Source organism: Seriola aureovittata, chromosome 23 (genome assembly GCF_021018895.1).
Source record: "Seriola aureovittata isolate HTS-2021-v1 ecotype China chromosome 23, ASM2101889v1, whole genome shotgun sequence".
Classification (NCBI taxonomy): domain Eukaryota; kingdom Metazoa; phylum Chordata; class Actinopteri; order Carangiformes; family Carangidae; genus Seriola; species Seriola aureovittata.
In genome coordinates, this window is record NC_079386.1 from 81,649 (window position 1) to 104,043 (window position 22,395).

Here is a 22,395-nt window from a genome sequence, read left to right on the forward strand (position 1 = left end):
TACAGTTTTTTGTCATTTATATTTTGTATATTTTGTCATTAGGTCCCGATAGTTTTGTTAATTTGTTTTTTTTCTAACTGGGCAGTTAGTTAACGGTATATAACAGCTACATTGCGAGCCGCAGCTTATTAACAGCACAGCGCAGTTTACCATTGCTAGGCAACTAGCAAGCGCTCAGGCTGCGGTGCTGCAGAATTAGGAAGAGCGAGATTTTCTTATAGATACATTGTAAATATGATTATTTTGTGATTTCATATATAAAGGGGAATAAGATGATTGTTTATATAGGTAAAGATTATAATTATAAATAGTAAAATGATATAGAATTAACATTGTAAATATCTGGTGAATAGTTTTTCTTTGCATTTTTGAAATAGAGTAATTATGATTATTGTGATTATTGTGGTTAATGTATTGATTTAGTTGGCAGTTAACATTTTTAAGTAAAGCAACTGAAGACCAGCTCACCCACAGTGCCTTTGTTATTTGTCCTCACAGGCACTCCTGGAGTATGCAACTTCATGGGCGTAACACAAGCAGCTCACTAGCACATGATCTAAGTCCCCTGGAGGACACAGATAGCTTTTCTGCACCAGACCAGGCTATGGCATTTTGTCTGTGGCCAGATAGAGCAGAGCTGAGGGCAACACAGCCAGTGAGAAATTAAGCGGTTCAGATTGTTTGATTTTTGCACAGAGCTGAGAGACAGAGAGGGCAGAACGATAAAAAACATACCACTGGGAGGAAGGATTTTAAAACTGGAGTGGCACAAAATGTTTATTATTTAGTGTGGCTACAGGTGTACAGCTCAGTGTTTGAATTAACTGTGGTGGTAATGCAGGCAAAAGAAAGAGAGGTAGTCATCACAGTACACAAACTCCTTCGTAATGTCGACAACTGAAGCTTGCAATAGTTTGGGTCTGTGTATTAGGGTTGAGGCTGGTTGGGGAGCGTGGAGAAAAGGAGAGGAGGCAAAAACTTACCATGCTCGTTTGGACAACTCTATCTTATCATACAAGAACAAAACAGAAGCCAATATTCCCCAAACATTACTCTTGAGTTGAGGAGCTTAAAGAATAAGGAGCTCAATAATAGGCATCCTCCTTCATCAAGGTTCACAATTTCGACAGTTACAAGCTCATAAACAGACGAAAACATGAAAAAATACAACTATTAAGCTGCAAAGAAGGAATGAGTTTGAAGCCTTAAATGTCCTAAAATATGTTTTGTCAAACTATTATCTTGTACCTTTGAGACTGTTTTGTCCACAACTTGTCTTGTTTGAAAAATGTCAAATTATTCACATAAGTTATCACCTTTTACAAAGTCATAATGTAGCAATCCCTCCGAAAGATGGTCTGACACTTGACTGATGGTTTCAGATTTACTGAAACAATTCCAAAATCAACGTAAGAGCTGAGTAAAAAACACAAAAACAAAAATACATGAGTTATTTTATCATAGTTTCATTGGAATACCATGGCCTGACACTAGCTCACATTAAGCTAACATGAACATAAATCAAAGCGAAAGAAAAGTTATTTTAAGTTCAAAAACTACTTTAAAAGCACAAACCACAACTTAACATACTGTAACTGTAGCGGAAATCTTTCTTCCTACCAGTACTCCGCTTTACCAGTACTATTAAGCAGTCTTCTTGGCAATAAGCTTGACACAAAAAGAATCTTCAGAGGCAGTAACTCCGTTCAAAAAATAACTTTACTTAAAAAGCAAAAAGCAAAGTTACAAGATTCAATCTCAGGTATCGTCAAAAAAATGTCTTGCTCTTTAGGCTGCTTAACCTGGTCTGAGAGCTAAGCTACTGTGCAGCATAATTAAAGGAGCAGTTCAACATTTTAAAGGAAAACTACTAACTATTGTAAGCAATACAAATATGGCTCTTACAATAACAGTGTTCCGACAAATACTAACCTTGTGCCTCTTCAAGGGGTGCTAAACATTCATATTTTACTGTTTGTGCTCTAATTTAACCGTGTTTCTCTTTATTTATGGTTTTCACTGTTTCTACCTTTGTAGTTAAGTTACCATCTTTCTCTGGGCACCACAGGAAGTACGTAAATAACAGTGGGTAGTTTTCAAAAATAAAAGCCAGTCTAATCACAAAACAGGAAATAAGAAAACCTATAAAAACACTCAATGAAAGGCTATAGAAATTACTGTTACTGTTAACAGGGTTAACTCTTCTTTTGAACAATAAACGTAAATTTACACTTTATTTTGTTTGTTACTTTGTACAAAAAAAATATTTATTTGTTTGTACAGGAATAAAATTAATTTATGTTTGGGACTCTGGGGACTATAAATGAGTGATTTTAAAAATGAGAAATGCCTTTGCCTTTTACACTGAGCTGTTCTGTTTCAGTGAAGTTCCCTGTGTCCTATAATCTAAATATATAATGGGATCTTTGGATGTGAGTAAATGGCGACCAAATTGAAAATGGAGATGGAATTATGCATCGCAGGGAACTGCGATGCATAATTCATCCTGTCTCATTTTCCTGACTTTATGCAAACTGATAAGCAATAATTTATACACATTAGAGCAAAGGGAGGCACTGTACCATCATCATCGTACTATCTCCCCCCTTTAAACCAGACAAAACACCTTCCAGTGGAGGTTTGATGACAGTCTTTTCGGCATGCAAAGATTTGTTTAATTGGAATCACGGCAACATTTTTTATTTATGTATTTATTTTTTGTATGATTGATCATCAGCTCCTCATACAATTGATGATTTTTTTTTCAATGCTGAAACATGAAACCAACATATTTTGACACATTTTTGTGACTAAGACGAACGTGACTTTAAGGAAAGTCTTTCTGTGGATTCAAATCAAAGAGTTTTACAAAAAATCGTGAAGCATCATCAGCCAAATCCAGGACTGGTTTTGTGGCGTGCCAAACGGTGTCAAGCTAAACGCAGTCAGAAAATGACCGGATGAGAGTTGATTTTGACTTCAAAATAAAAGCATAAATTGTCAAGTACACAATTTTTCAAAATGCCTAGGGAAATCTTTCTGCTGTGAAGAAAACATTAGCATGTAAGCAGACAATAAAAGCATTTAATATTATAGTTGACAGTATTTAAGTGCCCTGTAGTGTCTTTGGTGGACTTAACTGCTGACTGTTAACCTCTTGTTGACTTTGTGCATGAATAAAACAAAGCTGAGTGAACGATAACTCTTTTCCTATAGTTTTTCTTTCCTGAACTGAAATTCAGTTCAAGTTTTTTTTTATTACTTGAAAAGTGTTGACTTTTGAAACTATAAAGTTGTGATTTCTGCGCTCCTAGAGTTTGCTACTGCTTTACATTCATTAAGTAAATCTTAGATAGATAGATAGATTAGATTAGATAGATAGATAGATAGATAGATAGATAGATAGATAGATAGATAGATAGATAGATAGATAGACACTTTATCAATCCTAGGAAATTCAGGATAATAAACCAAATAAAGACAATGCTAATGCTGAAATTTTGTAGGCTGTAATATTAAAGAGAATTATTATGAGATAAATAACACATCTCTTGTAATTATGTTACCTGACAAATGCCACAGTCTTAGCTAATTGTTGTTTTCAAATTATAATTCTAAATGAAGAAAATACTTTATTTTATCCCCTAATTGCTAAAATGGCCAGTGTTCGCTTTCAATTGTGGTTTGGATAATTTCGTCGTACCTTTATGTTGATGGTACATACAGGAAGTGCTGCATTCTACTCTGTCGTGTTTGACGCTCGGGGGAGGCAGAGAGGGAGGCAGAGTTGAACAACGGCGAGGAAAAGGAGGACGGTCGGTGGTACCGAGGGTCACAGGGATGTACAGTAAACACAGGCAGAAAAATGGTCAAATATCACCGGCAAAATGTGGACGTTTGCTCCTTTTTCTGTCTTTTCTGTTGCTGAACGGGACTTTGGAAAGAGCCAGCGGAGACACCGGAGAGGAAGGTAAAGAGACATACTGTCCAACTTCTTTTAGTATCTACCAGTTGCGTGTAGAAACACTGAAGCTCAGTAGATAATCTGGTACGAAGGGTTTCAAGAGTGTCATTCAGTCTGTCGGTTTTTAGGTGAAGCGGGAAATATTTGGATGTGATAGCATCAAACTTTTCTCAGAGTAATTGACTGAGCCGTTAAATTAAGAGGTGGGCTACGTGAACCAAATTCCATTTAAAAATCTGGTAATTTAATTCCGCGGTGTTTACCAGTCATAGACGAGAGGCAAATATGCCCCAGAAGGCATTTGTTGAGTCGTCTGGTTTCATCCTTGGCTGCGTCCAAAAATTAACACACAACTACTAAGTAACACTGGTAAACCTCTACAGTCATAACCATGTGTGGTCATTTCCTATCTGCACCCTCCTCAGATTTATAGGTGGCTGGTTTGAGGGGGAAATAAAGTGAAACGCTTCAGAAAGTTGACATTATTGAGTTGTATTTTTTATGCCGAAATTAACGGAAGACGTTAGTTTTTCTGAAAACAAAGACTCACGTTTTATCCATTGTGTTTCTTTTTTTTGTATGTAAGGCAGCAGTAAATTGTAAGATTTTTTAAACGTGTTTTGGTTGAGCGTCTCTTGATTGGAGGCATGTATGTAGCTTTCTGGCTTGATGACCACGTCTTTTCTTTTAAAATAGAAGTTTTTACAGTTTGACAAATCTGACTAATTGTCTGTAGTATAAATGTTACAAATAGAGTTTCCCAAGCAAACTACAGTATCAGCCCTGTTCTCTTTGTGTGTTTTCCATAAAAGGCAGACTTCAGAGACATGCTGGAATGTACAGTACAGTGGAGTGGCCCACATTTCAGCCAATAAAGTCACAATGTGTGTTTTTATTGACTTTTTTTGGGTGAAACCACAATAATGTAAACCCCAGACTGGATTTCATTCTTTGGTCTCAGGGGCGGGGGTAGTGGTGGTGGTGGTGGTGGTGGTGGGGGGCTGTCTTGGCTTGGAGCCCTGGCAGCAGTCAGTATATGAAATGAACTCTGAAACTTCAATTGAATAAATTCATCACCTTCCCTCTCAGTCACTCTGAGAAAGGTCAAGCAGTGGTATGAAGATGCATCAGCCTGTCCAGTCATGTGGGCTCAGATACTCCAGGGCAAATTAAGAACCAAACAATAACCCCTATTCATAAACTATGCTTCAAGTTGATATAGTTAACTGCCTGTGTGTGTGTGTGTGTGTGTGTGTGTGTGTGTGTGTGTGTGACTTCTGTACAGCTTTCATCACACTGTTGAGTGTTCAGTGAGAGTATTCACATGTAGTTTACATTAAAACATCCAGTTATGTGATGGAAGCCAACAGAGCAGCTCTGCAGTGAGTCCCCCCTTTGTGGAGTTTAGTATGTTAAGTGTTTAATGCTGGAATGAGCGGTTCTGGAAGAAATACTGCTCATATTTGAACTCAACAGCAAAACAAATACACCCCTCCCTTTAGTGCTCTTTCAGGCTACATCCAAAGTACTACATTTTCATTTCAAAACAGCGTTTTCAGAATATAATGATCTCTGTCCAGACTATCACACCTAAAAACACATACATGACCATTCATGTACTCTGGGCATGCACGAGCTGGTGTACACAGGAAGCAGTTGAGTCAACTCTGCAGTTTATTATTTGCAAAAAATACTGTGAATGAGGAACAGCAAAGACAGTCGTTGCATTAAAATGCAGAATATAATGAATATATGAACAACAGCTGCTAGCAAAGACAACAAGGTCAGTAACGCTTGCATTTCATTATCCATATTGCTTTCACCACATGTAGTCGGGGCTGGTGAGACCCATTCAGGAAGCAACCATGGATGTTTACGTCACAGTTTCTAAAAGTCTCTGTTTCCAAAAGTCTAAGTTCTTGGTTCTTGAAAACTCTAGAGTAGTGTGGATGTCAGAAGGAAACGTAGGAAAAGAGATGTATTTTCAAACTGAAACTTATTAGTGTGGATGAAGCCTCAGAAGCTTGGCCCCTCCCCAAATTTAGTGTCCAAAGTCAGTATTATACTTTCTGCAATCGTAAGTGCATGAGTGATTAGTAGTGTGCATGTGTGAAATACATGGACGACGATCTACTGCACATGTTTGGAATGCATACTCTAAGCAGACTCTGGGCAGAGTTTAAATGAAAACATCTACACTTCTGTAGCAACCACAGCTGTCCATGCAGCATACAAAGACACACACCTCCTCGTCTACATCACACATGGATTTCTGGATGGGCGGAAGTGTGTCTGTGCGAGGGAGAAAGCCGGAGGAGTGAAACACCAAAGAGAACTCAATGTTTGTAATATTGTCATTTTATTTATCTATTTTTTTTGGCATTATTACCTTTATTTGTATAGTGAAGTGAGAGACAGACAGGTAAGTCAGGGAGAGAAAGAGGGAATGACATGCAGCAAAGGTCCACGAGTCAGATTTGAACCCATGGCCACTGCGGTTGGGACTAAGGCAGTGTGGTACACACTCTACCAGGTGAGCCACCAAGGCGCCCCTATTGTCATTTTATACATCCCACGTGGAACAAGCTGTGATACATGGAGTATATTCGATATATCGCCCACCCTTACCTACATATTTACCTGTCACCTTAACCTCTTAGCACCCACTCCTTTTAATGTAATTCTCGCCTATTTGGCACACCCAAATGCCAAAGTTTATAACAAGAACTGTAAGGTCAAAATGCATATATGAGACATAATTTGAAAGGTGATATCTTGTAGTTTCTGTTTATTTTATTATTGGACTAAATCCCAACCTAAACTACATCAGTTCAAACATGCCATTTGCCAACTAGTCATTTTTCTCCTCGCCTGGAGCAGCTGTTGTCATGTGACCAAACAAAACTATGCACGAAACAAAAATGAATATATTCAAATCAATTCAAAACAAGGAATTTTTATTCACCAATGGTGCCAAAACAGTAATTGCACTCGTTTTAACTATATACAAAAATACCAAAAATTTTGAAAGTGCACATAAATGAACAAATATATAAATAACTATCTACAAAATAACATTTCAGGGGCATGGTTCTTTATAGCCCTTTCTGTGTGTGCCAGGCATTGAAACAGTCCCTGTTACAACAAAACACAGGGGCGCATCACAGCTCTTAAGTTCCCATGGGTGTTTTCCTGTGGCAAAGGGCACACTTTCTCCTGTCTGCTGTGCCAGCATCACTTTTTTCCACATTCCATCCCTCAATGAAATAGTGCAGCTTGTTGCTGCTGGGGGGCAAGGGGTGCGATGTGTCTTGAGGATGAGGGCTGAGACCTCTTCCTCTTCTGCATCTGGCCCTACCTCGAACAACTCTGGCAGCACGAGACCATCCAGTGGTGGGTGGGGTGATCACAGCATCCATAGCAGGCGTAGATGTGGCGGCAGTGTTGGTTGCAGCAGTGCTAGTTGCAGCAGAGGAGGAGCAACGTCTCATTCCTGGAGATGGCTCTGCATCAGTCTGAGGGGTCAAGACTGTCCAATCAAACCAATCAAAAAATAAGTAGTAGAAGATGCAAATAACTGATGAATGAACAGTATTTGTGTGAGAAAGTGAATGTTTTCAAGTCATTTTACATTTGCTAGTGAAAATAAATCCAGTCCAGTTTTAAAACCAGGAAATGTGTTTACAATTCAGCCTACAATGCAATTTACACAACTTTATATTCAAGGAAACACAAGGTTGTTGAATGTAGAAGAAATTTAAGTTTAAGTTAGTAAGCAGCTAATTTGTTGTCTGAACCGTAACAGTGGGGCCAGCCCTACGAACTTGAGTGATGAAGTTACACCATTGGTCAACTGGGAAAAAAAAGAATTACCAATACTTTGACTTTGATACCGATTCTCAACAATACTTTTTCGTGACCAGTTTTATTAAACCCATTTTAACAAAAAAGAAAAAGAAAATTACAATACACATCATGGTACACATATTAGTTTTACTTTAGTTTTATTTTTTACTCACTTTTGTAAATATACAGCCAATCACCAGAATTATTAGATATTGGTCCAAGCATGCTGCATGCCATAAAAGTATCGAAGTTCGATACGCAGCCCTAGTCTAGCTTAAAGGAGCTGTTTGTAAGTTTTGCTATTGCTACATAGCCAATGTTAGTCTTAAGAGCCATTATCTTACCAGTATTACTGAGAGCTTCTGCCATTGTTGCATTTACTGTACAACAGGTTATAATAGGTCCTCTGAGCAGGTACTTCTTCAGGGAAGATGGCGCTGCAGTGACTAGGTATCAGAAAGTGAGGGGCCAGCCAGACCAGAGCTAGCTGGTTAGCATGCTAACTTCAGTAGGAGAAAAGAAGTAATAAAAATAGAAGCAAAACAAGAGGGTAGCATTCCATCCCTGGGGGACAACTCTTGGTTAGTAAAGGAATGAAGTTTGATGCTGAGTTCACAACGTTTCCTCTAGACTTATAAGTAAACATCTGTTAATGCCAACGTTAGCTAAGTTTTGCTCATCATAGCAAAACTTACAAATAGTTCCTTTAATATATAATATCACATTTCCCACATATGTTTCTCACTGCTGGTCAAAGAGAAGAGGACTGTGCCACTTTGCTGTCCTCCAGTCCTCTTCCTCTTCCTCCCCCTCCTCCATTATTGTTTTACCATATTGTTTTATTTATTTTTTGTCTCTCCATCAATTTGCATCAGTGTTATCCTCTGCAGTCAGTAATGCATTAGTTAATTGGCTGCAGATCATGTTCTGAATAGAACAGTGATAATTTGCTGTTTCTCTGATCCAACTGCCCCTCAAAAAAATCCTCTTAAAAAAGAAAAACAGGTGTCAGGAAAGTGGTGATTTATTGCCCTTAAAACTGGGGGGATAATCTGCAGCAGTCAGCAGAACCACAGTCATCAACTACACACCATGCATCTGCCATTAACAGTTCATTTGTCAGCACAGACTCAGATCATCTGAAGACTGAGAATAAACTGTCGGAGTGAAAATAACAGAACACATAAATAAACAGTTTAAGCTTCTGATTAGGCTAGCTGGCTTTAAACTGTATGATGTCATTACTGCTCTGGATATGTATGCCAAGATGAGCACCTTCTGGTTGGAGAACCGGTTGAAGTTTGAGAAGTCGCATGGTGTTAATAGCACCCTGGATATAGAGATCGTTCCAAAGTTTGAGCATAAGGGAGGAGACTCACATCCTTATTGTGGAGGGCTTCCTGCATTACACCTATGGATCTTTGATCGACGTGCTGAACCAATGTTGCTTTATTTCCATCCCATATGCAAAGAGGAGGTGCTCTAGGAGCTAAGTGATTCCAGACCCCCCCGGACTTTTTGATGGGCATGTCTGGGCCATGTATTAGAAACATATGAGCGAATGTTTAAGCTAGGCTTCTTTCAGAATTGTGACTAAGATAAATATTTAAACAATTTAAATTACCTACCACAAACATACTGTATCTTTGGTGTTTATCTGCCAGGGCTCTACTGTGTGAGCATTTTGACCCTAAAAATAGAGTAATGTATTTAGGAGCAGCATGTGTGACTAAAAAGTATTACAAAATTCAGCCCAGGCAGCCTCACGGTGATAAAACAACAGTGACGATTTGGTCACTGCGCTGAACCAGTGTTGTCTATTGAAATCAGGTGATCCAGTCGTCAGTCGTGCTGTGGACCACTGGCTGGGCTGAGAGTGGGAAAGATGATCCGTCTATAAAAGCAGTATCGTGCTGCATTAGCCAGTGAAATATTCATTGTGTGAAGCAATGACTGACTCTGTCCTCAGACACATAGTTTGTAAAGATACACAGGTTCATGAGCATTAGCAAAGCAGTATAGCAAACATTCAGCTGCAGCTTCTCACGTTAGATGGTGCTGAGCATTGCTTTCAGCTTTAGTTTAAGCTTAGAGGCTACATTTCTGAACCATGACCTAAGTATGTGTTCATTATCAACACTGTGACGACTGTCATAATTACATATTTACTAAATAAGTACAGAAAGAAATAATTAAAAACCTACTGTACTTTTTTTCCCCAAAGAAAATCAAATAATTTTGCTAGTTAATGTTTCCTCGTTTCTATTTAATGTGGGAAAGCACCTCATTTGATACATTTTCATTGTGCCCCCAAAGTTCTTTACGCACTCAATTTTTCAACTTGTAGCACAAGTGCAAAAAAGTGAGTGCTGAGTGATGTCTGTTGCAAGTTCCTGTTGCATATCAATTGCCAAAATATTGACCCCACTGATTTATAAACACGCAAAGATTATATATTTATATACGATCATAGTCTGAAGAATAATCATGATTTCATGATTATTATGCATTTATTTATCTAACAAGACTTCTGATCTATTAAATCACATGAGCATTCTTTTGAGATTTTAATGTGTTATTTATTGCTGCCCTTTGAAACAAATAATAGTGACATTCTATACCATGAGTCTGCACAGAGAGCTGAGAGGAGGAACGACTCAAGGACTCTTACAAATCAAAATTCAGGTTTGTTCCACTCTCAAAGGCTTTATCTAATGCATTTTAAAATCTGTAACTTCATGATACTATCAAGCAGCTCAAGGACCCTCTCGCAGAAACTGAGCCCATACAAATTCTCACTGCTCCACTTCTTTTTTCAACACACAGCTTCTTTGTGCATATTATGTTTTGGTCAAGCTTGTGCTCGTACTTGTGACCTGCCCACAAATTTAAGCAACTGACAAATTCTTCTGAAATGTTTTACAGCTGTGGTTCTTGCTCCAAGGTAAACCCAGCATGTTTTACCCCAGCAGAACGGAGTTCTAATTTACTTTGAGTGTTTGTTTTGGCCCTGTTAGACAAATATGTGGGTGCAGTTTGTAGATGTGTTTAATTCAAGTTCATTTTAAGTGGCACTCTCAGTCTGTAACAGATGCACCTGAAAGGATTTTATGTCACTGCAAATCCAGTGACTATGTGCATGTATACCCCAAGACACTCAGATTAGGGGTTAATGGAGTCCTGACATCGCAACTTGATTTCACGACCTGGGACATTATGTGTCTGATCAACAGAGCGACCTCATGATCCTCATGTCATCCAGACGTTTGCACATCTGTGTGATAAACTCACTAACCTAATGTTGCTTTCTGTTATCAACATGCTCTTCATGCTTCCTGATCACTCTTGTTGTCAGTTTCCTCACACCTTCTGATTTCAGACATGTCATCAAACTTCTAATGTACTTCTGCTCCACCAGGATTCAAATAAACTCTGTGCTCAGCACTTTCCTCCAAAATATCTTGCAGCATGGCCCATTTACCAGCCCGTCCAGGGCCTTCACTCCACATGCTTTTGCAATGTAAGGCCTGTTGTCGGAGCCCAGAGGAATCTGTATTGGATGATTTGAGAGCTCTTGAAAGTGTGTGTGTGTGTGTGTGCATGTGTGCGTGTGTGTGTGTGTGTGTGTTGTTTTGACTCAACCTCTAAACAGGCAAACTTTCATTAGCGACACATTCCCAGACAATGCCTGTGATGAAAGAAATGTGTTTTATTACTTTAAGACCTGTGGGGATGCGCGCATGCGCAAAACAGTGGTGACAGATAACGGTTGTTGATATGTGTTTTTGACAAAGCAGTTAACGAGCAGTAAAAAGTTAAGCTCGCGACAGCGTCCGAGTTTCTTCCTTTATAGTATACAGTAAGACTGAATACCCACAACATTACATGGTGTCAGAAGTGGGATCTGGCCAAGAGTAACGATGCCGCAGTTTACTCCACCGAGCGAGTTTAAGTTTGACTGCCCCGCGGAATGGCCGGAGTGGAAACAGAGATTTTCGCGCTTCAGGTTAGCAACGAAGCTGAACAAAGACGACGAGGAGATTCAAGTAAGCTCGCTGATATACGCGATGGGGAGCGAAGCAGAAAAGATATTCAGCTCATTCGTGTTCACGGCAGAAGACCAGAAAAAGGACTATGAACTCATATTAAAGGAGTTTGATGAGTATTTCATCCCTCGACGCAACATCATACATGAAAGAGCATGTTTTTATCAACGGAACCAGCAGGCAGGCGAAACAGCGGAGATGTACATCCGGACACTGTACGAGCTGGCGGAGTACTGTGAGTTTGGGGACAAGCGGGACGAGCATCTCAGAGACCGCTTGGTGGTAGGCATAATAGATAAAGAGCTCTCCCGGCGGTTCCAGCTAATGGCAAACTTGACGTTGGCGCAGGTCATAGAGCAAGTGCGTCAGGCGGAGGAGATAACTAAACAGGTCAGTCTGCAGTCCAACCAACCTCAGGCCAGACCTGCTAACGTTGATTTCGTCAGACAGCCGACAAAAGAAAAAGAGATGGCAGCAGCGTGGGAACACCGGTCCGACGACCCACAATATGGGAGACCATGGGAAATGTGGGAGATGCGGAAAGTCACGGCACTCTGAAGAGAAAAGGTGCCCTGCTCTGCAAAGTAAATGCAACAAATGTCACAGAAAGGGACACTGGGAACGTGAATGCCACTCAAAAGCTGTAAGTGAAATTACTGAAGGAGTGAAACAGATATACTTCCTCGGAGAAGTGGGACGAGAGGATAGCCAGGATAATTGGACTGTTAGCTTAACAATATGTGACAAACCAATAGCCTTTAAAATCGACACAGGGGCTGATGCTACAGTTATTAATGAAAAGATATTTAAAAAGATTAAATCAAAAGTACAACTAGATCCTCCAGACACACACTTCCTAAGCCCAGGAGGCGACATCAGGTGCACTGGAATGTTCCAGACCACCACCAGTTATAAAGAGAGACTGTATACATTCCCAGTGTACGTGATAAAAGGGAAAGGAAACTGCCTACTAAGCCGCCCTGAAGCTGTGGCCATGGGTCTAGTGCGGCGAGTGGACGAGGTCAGTAGTGTTTTCGGCTCAGGTGGACTGCTGAAAACAGAGCCTGTGAAAATCGCCTTAAAAGAGGATGCTCAGTCATATGCAGTGCAGACAGCCAGGCGGATACCTCTGCCACTAGTACCACTGGTAAAGAAAGAACTGCAGCGCATGGAAAATGAGGGCATTATTGAGAGAGTTACTCAGCCGACAGAGTGGTGTGCTGCAATGGTACCGGTACTCAAGCCCAATAAGAGAGAGGTTCGCTGCTGTGCAGACCTCAGGAAGCTGAACAGAGCGGTGAAATGTGAAAAATATGTAATACCCACTGCAGAGGAAATCATGCCAAGGCTGGCCGGATCAAAGGTGTTCACATCATTGGATGCAGCAAGTGGATTTTACCAAATTCTCCTGCATGAGGACAGCAGGAAGTTAACCACCTTTATCACCCCATTTGGGAGATACGCCTTTCGCCGCCTTCCCTTTGGGATAACAAGTGCTCCCGAAATCTTCCAAAGGAAAATGGCAGAGACCTTGACAGGTCTCGAAGGGACAGAAGTGTACATGGATGACATCCTCATACACGGAGAAAATGAGGAAATCCATGACCAGCGCCTAGCAGAGGCATTGAGAGTCATTGAAGCAGCAGGTCTCAAGCTGAATGAGGCAAAATGCAAGTTAAAGCAGAAACAGGTCCGCTTCCTGGGTCACATTATCGATGAGACAGGAGTCCGTCCTGACCCAGAAAAGGTAACGGGGATAGAGAATTTTCCCCAACCTCAGAATGTGACTGAGCTAAAGAGGTTTCTGGGGATGGTCAATTATCTGGCAAAGTATGTAGCAGAGCTGTCCACAGTTGGTCAGCCACTATATGAGCTGCTAAAGATGAAGACAGTGTGGTTATGGGGGCCCGCACAGCAAACAGCATTCAACAAGCTTAAAGCTGCACTAGCCACTGCTCCTGTACTTGTCTTCTATGACGTCACCAAGCCTACTGTAGTCTCAGCGGACGCCAGCAGCTACGGACTAGGTGGCGTCCTGCTTCAGCAACATGGAGACCAATGGAAACCCGTGGGCTACTGCTCCCGACGTCTGAGTGATGCTGAGACAAGGTATGCTCAGATCGAGAAGGAGTGTTTGGCCAGCGTGTGGGCCTGTGAAAGGTTTGAGAAATACCTGTTTGGACTTGATAGCTTCAGACTTATTACTGACCACAAACCTCTCGTACCTCTCATGAACAGTAAAGACTTGGACAATGTCCCCATCAGGTGCCAGAGGTTATTGATGAGGCTAATGCGTTTCAATGCCATAGCTGAATATGCACCTGGGAAAACACTGGCTGTGGCAGATGCTCTGTCCAGAAGCCCAGAGCAGCATTTCGGAGACAGAGCTTCTCATGATGATGTGGCAGCACACATTGATGCTGTAGTGTGCCAGGTGCCAGCCACTCCGCAGAGGATGGAGGAGCTAAAACAGCACACAGCTGATGATCCACAGCTCCAGACGGTCTTGGGCTTTATCAGACATGGATGGCCCGAGTATATTGAAAAAGTGCCTGAGGTAGTGAGAGACTTTTACCAGGTGAGAGGGGAGTTATCTGAGCTAGAGGGCTTAGTCACTAGAGGGTGTCGCATAGTCATTCCCGCTACCATGAGAGAGATTATCTTAGAGAAGATCCATGACGGACATCAGGGACTAGTAAAGTGCAGGGAAAGAGCTAGCCAGTCTGTATGGTGGCCCAAAATGTCAGAACAGATCACTACAAAAGTGCAGCAGTGCACATTCTGTAGAGAAAACAAGAGCACTCAGAGGAAGGAGCCTTTAATGTCAAGTGAGCGGCCTTCCAGGCCATGGCAGAAAGTAGCTATAGATTTATGTGAGTTCAAAAAGCAGAACTACTTGGTGATATCCGACTACTACTCTAGATACTTAGAGATTATACATTTGCCAACAACCACCAGCAGTCAGATAGTGGCCAGACTGAAAGCTACTTTTGCACGTTATGGCATCCCTGAGGTGTTAGTGAGTGATAATGGGCCCCAGCTAGCTTCTGCAGAGATGAGGAAGTTTAGTGAGGATTATGACTTTCTCCATGTGACATCAAGCCCACATTATCCTCAGAGTAATGGTCAGGCAGAGAGGGCTGTCCAGTTAGCTAAGGGGATACTGAGACAGGAAGACCCCTTCCTAGCTCTACTGACATACAGAGCCACACCCTCCTCTTCTACTAGAGCCAGTCCAGCAGAACTGCTAATGGGCAGGAAGATCAGAACAACCTTGCCCACTTTACAGGACAATCTGAGGCCGAACTGGCCGAACGAGAAAGATGTCAGACAAGCTGACGCCTCAGCCAAACAGAAGCAGGCGTTCTACTACAACCGTCGAAACAGGGTGAGGACTCTAAACCCCTTAAACCCAGGGGACCCCGTCCTCACAAAGTTGGATGGACAAAGACAATGGGCTCAGCCAGCTGTTGTCTGCAGCCCTGCTTCCACTCCCAGGTCTTACATAGTGGAAACAGCCACAGGTGAGCAGTACAGGAGAAACAGGCGCCATCTGCTGGCAATACCAAATACACCCGGATCCTTCGATAATAATCCCAGCCAGGTCGCTCCAGACATCAAGACTGAGGCAGCTGCCACTCAGACTCAAGGGACTGTTGTTACTCTCTCTGGCAGAGTGAGCAAGCCGGTTGTCAGGCTGGAGTTGTAACGTTAAGGACTGATTCTTCCTCTGAAAAAAAAAAGGGGGGGAGATGTGAATAGTACTGTTGATGATTTGTTAAGAGTTGAAGGATGATATGGAAATTTTTCAGTAATGTATATTTTGCTAAATATGAGACTGCATTTATACCTGTCATAAGCTAGTCAGAGGACAATGCAAGACAAAGATGGTTATCTTTGATATTTATGTTGTACGTTATAGAAAGTGTTTGGTTGAATGTTAAACAAGATTTTGAAATAATCCTAAAGCTAATATATAAATGAGCACAGTGGTTGTTGTAATGTGAAGTTTAAGTATTCACCGTTAAGAATTAAATTACATTAAGAATCTGTAAGAAACCTTTAGGTGGAACATTCCAGAGGGGGGAGATGTGATGAAAGAAATGTGTTTTATTACTTTAAGACCTGTGGGGATGCGCGCATGCGCAAAACAGTGGTGACAGGTAACGGTTGTTGATATGCGTTTTTGACAAAGCAGTTAACGAGCAGTAAAAAGTTAAGCTCGCGACAGCGTCCGAGTTGGTCCTTTATAGTATACAGTAAGACTGAATACCCACAACATTACAATGCCCACCTAACTTTTTCACACCACCTCATTCTTCAGCAGGCTGGTGTGATGGAGAGGTTGCACCCTTGAAGAATATTTAGTTTGAAACCTAACAAGCATGCATGGTTGTTAATCATAGCACCCACAGAAACACTATGCGAGGTCTTCTCTGGTCTGCTGTGTGGGCTTCTTGTTATCATTATTAATTTTCCAAATTTTATCTTTGTGGGTCTGTGGTGTGCAGGTAAAGGGGGCTACTGCTCTGCTTCTGAGAGCTTCCTGTTCCAATCTAATTCCATCAGTCTCTTTGCAAGGATGGAGTGTAATGTAGCTTCGCAACAACATGTGAGGACTGTAACCCCTGAGGAAAGAGCCTATCTTACACAACAGATAACCAAGCTGCCTCCTCTCTGAGAGCAAGTGTCAGATGCTGTTTAGACGATTACATATTGTAAAGGAGCAAATCAAAACCATTCAGTTTTATAGCTCGATCCAGTAAACATGTCGCTAAATGTTTTAGCAGTGGATGTAGCACATGATACAGCTTTTTTAAAAAACGAAATAGAGTAAATGCATCATCACAAGAATAAAAAGCTCCTCTTGTGAAAACAGATCCGAACTAAACAGAAGGTTCCATATGTAACCCAGGTTCTCTGAGTGGAAAGACTATCTCTCTACCCTACATATTCCATATGTACAGGGACTGACCCCCATGGGGACAGCTGATGTGGATACTCTTTAAGACACATCACCTGTGGTGGCCACTCACTGGTTAGCAACACATGGTTATATAAGCACCACGCATGCGTGGCCTCTGGTAAACCTTGATTGGAATCATCGTGTCAAGACTATCTCTCCCCCCCAACATATTCCACATGTACGGGGACTCTGTAAGACCCACTGTGAGGAAACCAAGTAGACCCCACTGCTCCAGTGGAAGCCTGAGATGACAGAGTTCGAATGAGACGCCTACTGGGGCTGGCCTTCCCGCTGCGTTGTATACCTCTTGGATTGTATACACAACCCAATGAGAGAGTCTTGCCTTGGAGTCTGGTTGCCCAAGGCCGTTAGGTTTGTAGCAGACAAAGGGCTGGTCTGTTGTCTTGTGGACACATGGCTGGCGAATGTACACTGTCAAGACCCTGACAGGGCAAAACAGTGATGTCTCACTCACCCCCACAACACCGTCTTGAGGAGGACAGAAAGGGTGCAGCTCAACAGACAGACCGACATGGGACAGATCTTAGGGTGGAATGCAGGGTTTGGGCGCAGCACCACCCAAGCGTCACCAGGCAAGAAGTGGCAGCATTCCTCATGTATCAAAAGGGCATGAAGCTCTCCCATTCTCTTTGCTGATGTAACCACCAACAAGAATGCCGACTTGAGAGAAAGCTATTTCAGCCCAACTGTTTCCTGTTGCTCGAAAGGCTCATGCGCAAGGCTGGCAACACCAGCTCCAAATCCCATGGGGGGACAGCTGGCCTTCTTTTGGTAGGGAGTAATCCTATGGGCACTTTTATGAAACTGAGCAATAAGGTCACAGCAACTCTCTGCAAGTTTCAGAGGACCAACATGAGCTGCCTTTATGGCTGTCACCATTCCCCTCAAAGTCGAGGGAGACTTGCCCAGCTCCAACATTTCATGGAGGAACTGGAGAATGTCATGGGCCGTGCAGGAGAGGGGGTCCACCTGTCTCAAGTTGCACGCATGATTGAAACACTCCCCAACCATAGGAATATGCTGCCCTTGTTGATGGAGCCTGGGCTCACTGCAGAGTGCATACCACAGGCCAATCCTATGGCTAGGAACTCGGTCCTCTCAGGGGCCAGTCCCAAAGCCTGAGCCCATGGGGAAAGGGATGAAAAAGTGTCCCGTGAGGAGGTCCTGCAGAACAGGGAGCTCCCAGGGCAGTCCTCGAAAGACATACATAACCCCTCCTCCTCCTCCAGGGAGTCGTTTCCCTGAAGGCATAGAGATCAGCTATGGCAGTACCAAAGCGGTCCCAGATCTGGTGTACAACCTCTGGATGCAGCCCCATTCTCCGGGGAGAGCCCCTGAAGGTTCATCTGACCCGGCACATGCATCATTCTCAGGGACTTGAACTGTGGGTTTTCCCAGTCCCATATTGTCCGTTCCAATCTGCAAAGACGAGGGGAGCCCAGACCCCCCTGTCTGTTTACAAAGGCTGCTGCCACTGTACTGTCAGTCCTCACCAGCTCGTGGCGATCCCTCAGCTCTGGCTGGAAGTGCATGCTCTTCCTCCTGTTGAGGCACAGGCCCAGGTGCTCTAAGTGCTGGAGGAGCTGGGCCACATTGTTGTGACATTGCTCCTCTAAGCGGGCACACACCAGCCAGTCTTCTAGGTAATTGATGATGTGAAGACCTTTCCATCAAAGGGTCCAAGGACTGCATCCATGCACCTTGTGAATGTGCGAGGGGCTAGTGATATCAAAGCTATATTTTCAGCTTCTCCCATCCACCATGGGATGTTTTACATGAGCGCAGCATGATGATGCTAAGCTAATAGTGAACTGTTATGAACAAGCTAAAAGGAAAAACTGTGTGTATACTGCTGTTTCATTTGACACAAACCTTTGTAAACTTATAACTACAGATTAAAGCTGAGCAGAACCCACAATTATTCATATTTAAAAGTTAAAGTAGCACCCACTTCCCTAAATTCCCAAGGTGGAGGAATGATGTGCTCAGACCATAGTGGTCCTTTTTTTTAAAGGAACATCTGGATTTTTAGTTTGGCTCTAGTTTTTACAAGATACGAGACCAGTATCATACTCAAACTGTCAAACAATCCATTTACTGTGCAAAGGTTGTGTCATACATTGGTGGCATGTTGAGACTGCAATCAAAAATAAAATTTTGTGCTAGATTGCATTATTAACATTACCCAAAAAATGTGCATTTGTCAGCAGTACCTGCAGATGTAGTCAAAGCCAGTAGTAGCCCCGGGCGAGCGGAATGAAGGGTGATCAAGAAACTGACAGGACTCTGTTCTTAATAGTATCTACTAATTCTCCCTAAGGCAAATCTGCAAAAGATTTTGTTGTACATTCTTTGTTGAGTTGAACTCCAACATTTCAACTGAATTTGAACATCAAATTGAATATTAGAAACCTTTAGCAAGCTCTGTCTTACCAACTGTGTCATCCTTCTTTCACCACCCTACCCCCCCACCCCACCCCCACCCCACCCAAACCCACATCGCTTACCTGCTGTGTGGGTATAAATGTGCGTGACGATTAAGTAAGGCTGGACCCAAATGCAGACGAAACACAAATGCTGAAGGTGGAATGAAATGACTACTTACAAAAAACACAAGGAGCACAGGAGTAAGGGACACAAGGAAACATCAAAAATCCAAACAGAAATTCCACAGGGGTAAAACTGAACTGAACAGGAAGCCAAAGCACGGAACAGGAAGCCTAAGCATGAGGTTTCACTGGGGACGTGACCAGGTAGCAGAAGCACAAAGTAACACGGGACTTGAACAGACAAACTGACCCCAACAAAGGGGAGCACAGAGACTAAATAGACACAAAGGAGGCAAGGGTGATTGAACACAGGTGAAACACATTAGGGCGGGGCAGACAATCAATTCAGAGGGAAACAGGACTAAGACAGGATGTAAAAACATCATTACAAACAAGGAAAATAACTACAAAATAAAACAGGAAAAGACAGTGACAAAAGTCCAAACAAAATCTCAAACATAAAATGTCCACCATGGCAAACCATGACAATTTGTCTAAATGTCTCTTAAACACAAGTCTTGCTCATTGTACTGAAGCTGCCTCAAACCCATTGTACATTTGTAATTTACTTTGTTTGTTACCGTACAGAGAGAACAACATGTACACTTTATTATGAATTTTTTATGATGAAATCAGACAGAGACAGAGTGCATTTTTGCCTAGGTGCCCAGCAAAGTGAATTTGAGTGTGTTGCTTTGTGGAATAGTCAAACAGCCATTTTGCTTTTAAATGATAAATGGTGCCTAGGGAAAACAGCCATAATAGCACAGCAGCATATTCTAGAGGCATTACTTACATATGTTGATAGCTTAAGTGATGTAATCAGAGAACTATTGATTCATATGGTACTTTTATAGCTTCATGTGGGCTGCAGTGGCCTAATACTAACTTAAGAGGTGGATATAATGTCATTGTATGTCCCATTGAGGCCAAACAGTCCCGGATATGGATGCTGCCATCTTGCGCTGGGGGCGTTGTTTGGAGCCGGAGTCTGGGGCGTAGTGATTGGCTGATGGTCCCATTCCATACTCTCTCCTGACCCAATTGCAACACAATCACAGATGTCAATAATGATGTAAGACACCTGTTTGATAGCATAAAATAACTAATTAAAGGCAAAATTACCACTTTAGTGCGATAAGAACTACCTAAAATGAAAAATTTATTTTACGTGTTCTTCTTTTTTTGGTTAGTTCCTTCTCATTTCTGCCGTATTGAAGGTTACCAAGAGCACAGTGGCTTCCATCATTCTTAAATGGAAGAAGTGTTGATCAACCACGACTTTTCTAGAGCTGGACCTGGACACTCTGGCTGAGCTCCCGAGATCCTGTGTGGAGATGGAGAAACTTCCAGAAGGACAACCATCACTGCAGCTCTCCATTGATCTGTATGTCAGTGTCCAGATGAAGCCTCTCCTCAGTGACAGTTTGTAAAAAAAAAAAAGCAGCTAAAGGACTCTGAGACTGAGAGAAACCAGATTCTCTGGTCTGGTGAAACCAGGACTGAACTGTCTGGTCTCAGTCATGTCTCGAGAAAACCAGGCATGGCTCATCCCCTGAACATCATCCCAATGGTGAAGCATGGTGGAGGCAGCATCAGGCTGTTGGGGGACAGGGAGACTGGTCAGGGCTGAGGGGAAGCTGAGTGGAGGAAAGTACAGAGATATCCTTAATGAAAACCTGGTCCAGGACCTCAGACTGGTAAATGTCCTTGAGCTCAGCCAGAGTCCTGACTTGAACCCAATCAAGCATCAGGAGAGACCTGAAAATGTGTGTCCACAGATGGTCCCCATCCAACCTGACAGGTTCTGAGAAAAGTGTCTGAATACTTATGTCAATGTGATAATTCAGTTTCCTCTTTTTAATACATTTTTGGTTTCATCATTAAGGTAGTGTAGATTGGTGAGGGAAAATATTCATTTAAACACATTTATCATAAGACTGGAACATAAAATGTGGAAAAAGTGAAGGGGTCTGAATATAATTCACAATGATAATTGAAATGTGAAGCAGTCAGGCTTCTATGAAAACTAACTTAAATCTATTTCAAACATCAAATATAAAGACAAACATAAAATGTATTACACAATGGTGTTATGAAAGACTTGGGCAGTCGCTGGTTGAATAGGACAGGAGAGTTAGATGCTTGGTTCTCACTGCGACTGTTATCATTCTACCAGCCCCTTGGCTCACACTTCAGAAGACACAGATCATAAAAATGACTTCCTACTTTGTGCAAGATTTTCTTTTATGAGGCTTTTGGCTGCGTTAGAAGTAAATATCCTTAATGCCTGGTGAAAAAGAAGCGGGTATACACCGCTCGCCACACCGCTGCTCACTTTTAGAGCTTTATGTTTGCTCTGCAGAGGCTAAATTAGTTTTTCAGCGTACAGTTTCAGTTTGGGGTAAACCAACATCCCTCTTGTCTCTCCGTCTGACTTTCTCTTCTCTTCGTGTTGCCGTCCTACAAATTTTCCACCCAGTTCCACAAAGAATCCTCAAAGTGGGTTAAAGAATGAGAAAAAAACAACAAACAAAAGAAACATTCACACACTCAATCTTGATGGCAAGGAAAGTGTATGCTGAGCAATCTCAGTTCTCTGTAGCGCCACACTGGGCATTAACCCCAGGGGAAGGAAGAAGAAATGGAAGAGGGGATTCAGCTCTTGAGTAGGACTGGGCATGCATGATATGGCGCAGTAAAACAGCAGAAATGTAAACAGGCCTGGGCTGTCATTACAGGCAGTGTTTCTTGTCAGAGACAGCACAAGGATAGATGGTAATAGGCCAAAGAGAGGTTGGTTTGGATCAGATAACATAAAGCAGCTGATTGCCCCCTTGCCATTGAAAATACCCACTTTATCTTTTCCCTTTTTTTTCTCCGTGGAGAGCCCTTGCCACTGCCTTTACAAACAGAATCCACACAGTCATCTCTCAAGAAGATAATGTATTTATTGTGTATTATTTCTCCTCTTTCTGCCCACCGTTGTTCCCCGTCATCCCT

At 42.1% G+C, this 22,395-nt stretch overlaps 1 protein-coding gene and 1 long non-coding RNA gene across 4 annotated transcripts in view; one reads left to right on the top strand and one right to left on the bottom strand.

Annotated features, from left to right (window-relative positions):
* Nucleotides 1-3,774: 3,774 nt before the first annotated feature.
* The window catches only part of adam19a (ADAM metallopeptidase domain 19a), a 243,658-nt gene continuing 225,037 nt past the window's right edge, over nucleotides 3,775-22,395 (top strand). For 2 of the 3 annotated variants that reach the window (XR_008826671.1, XM_056369935.1), the window contains exon 1: nucleotides 3,775-3,970. Coding sequence is in view for 2 of the 3 variants with exons in the window: in XM_056369935.1 (XP_056225910.1) it covers nucleotides 3,841-3,970 (130 nt within the window). In the remaining variant the exon portion in view is untranslated. The remainder of the gene's footprint in view (nucleotides 3,971-22,395) is intronic. The other variant, XM_056369934.1, reaches the window with a different exon arrangement.
* LOC130164936 (uncharacterized) lies at nucleotides 6,901-9,070 on the bottom strand. Its single transcript, XR_008826672.1, has 2 exons — nucleotides 8,155-9,070; nucleotides 6,901-7,493 (listed from the first exon to the last, which is right to left on the bottom strand). It is a non-coding gene; the product is annotated as an uncharacterized LOC130164936 (long non-coding RNA).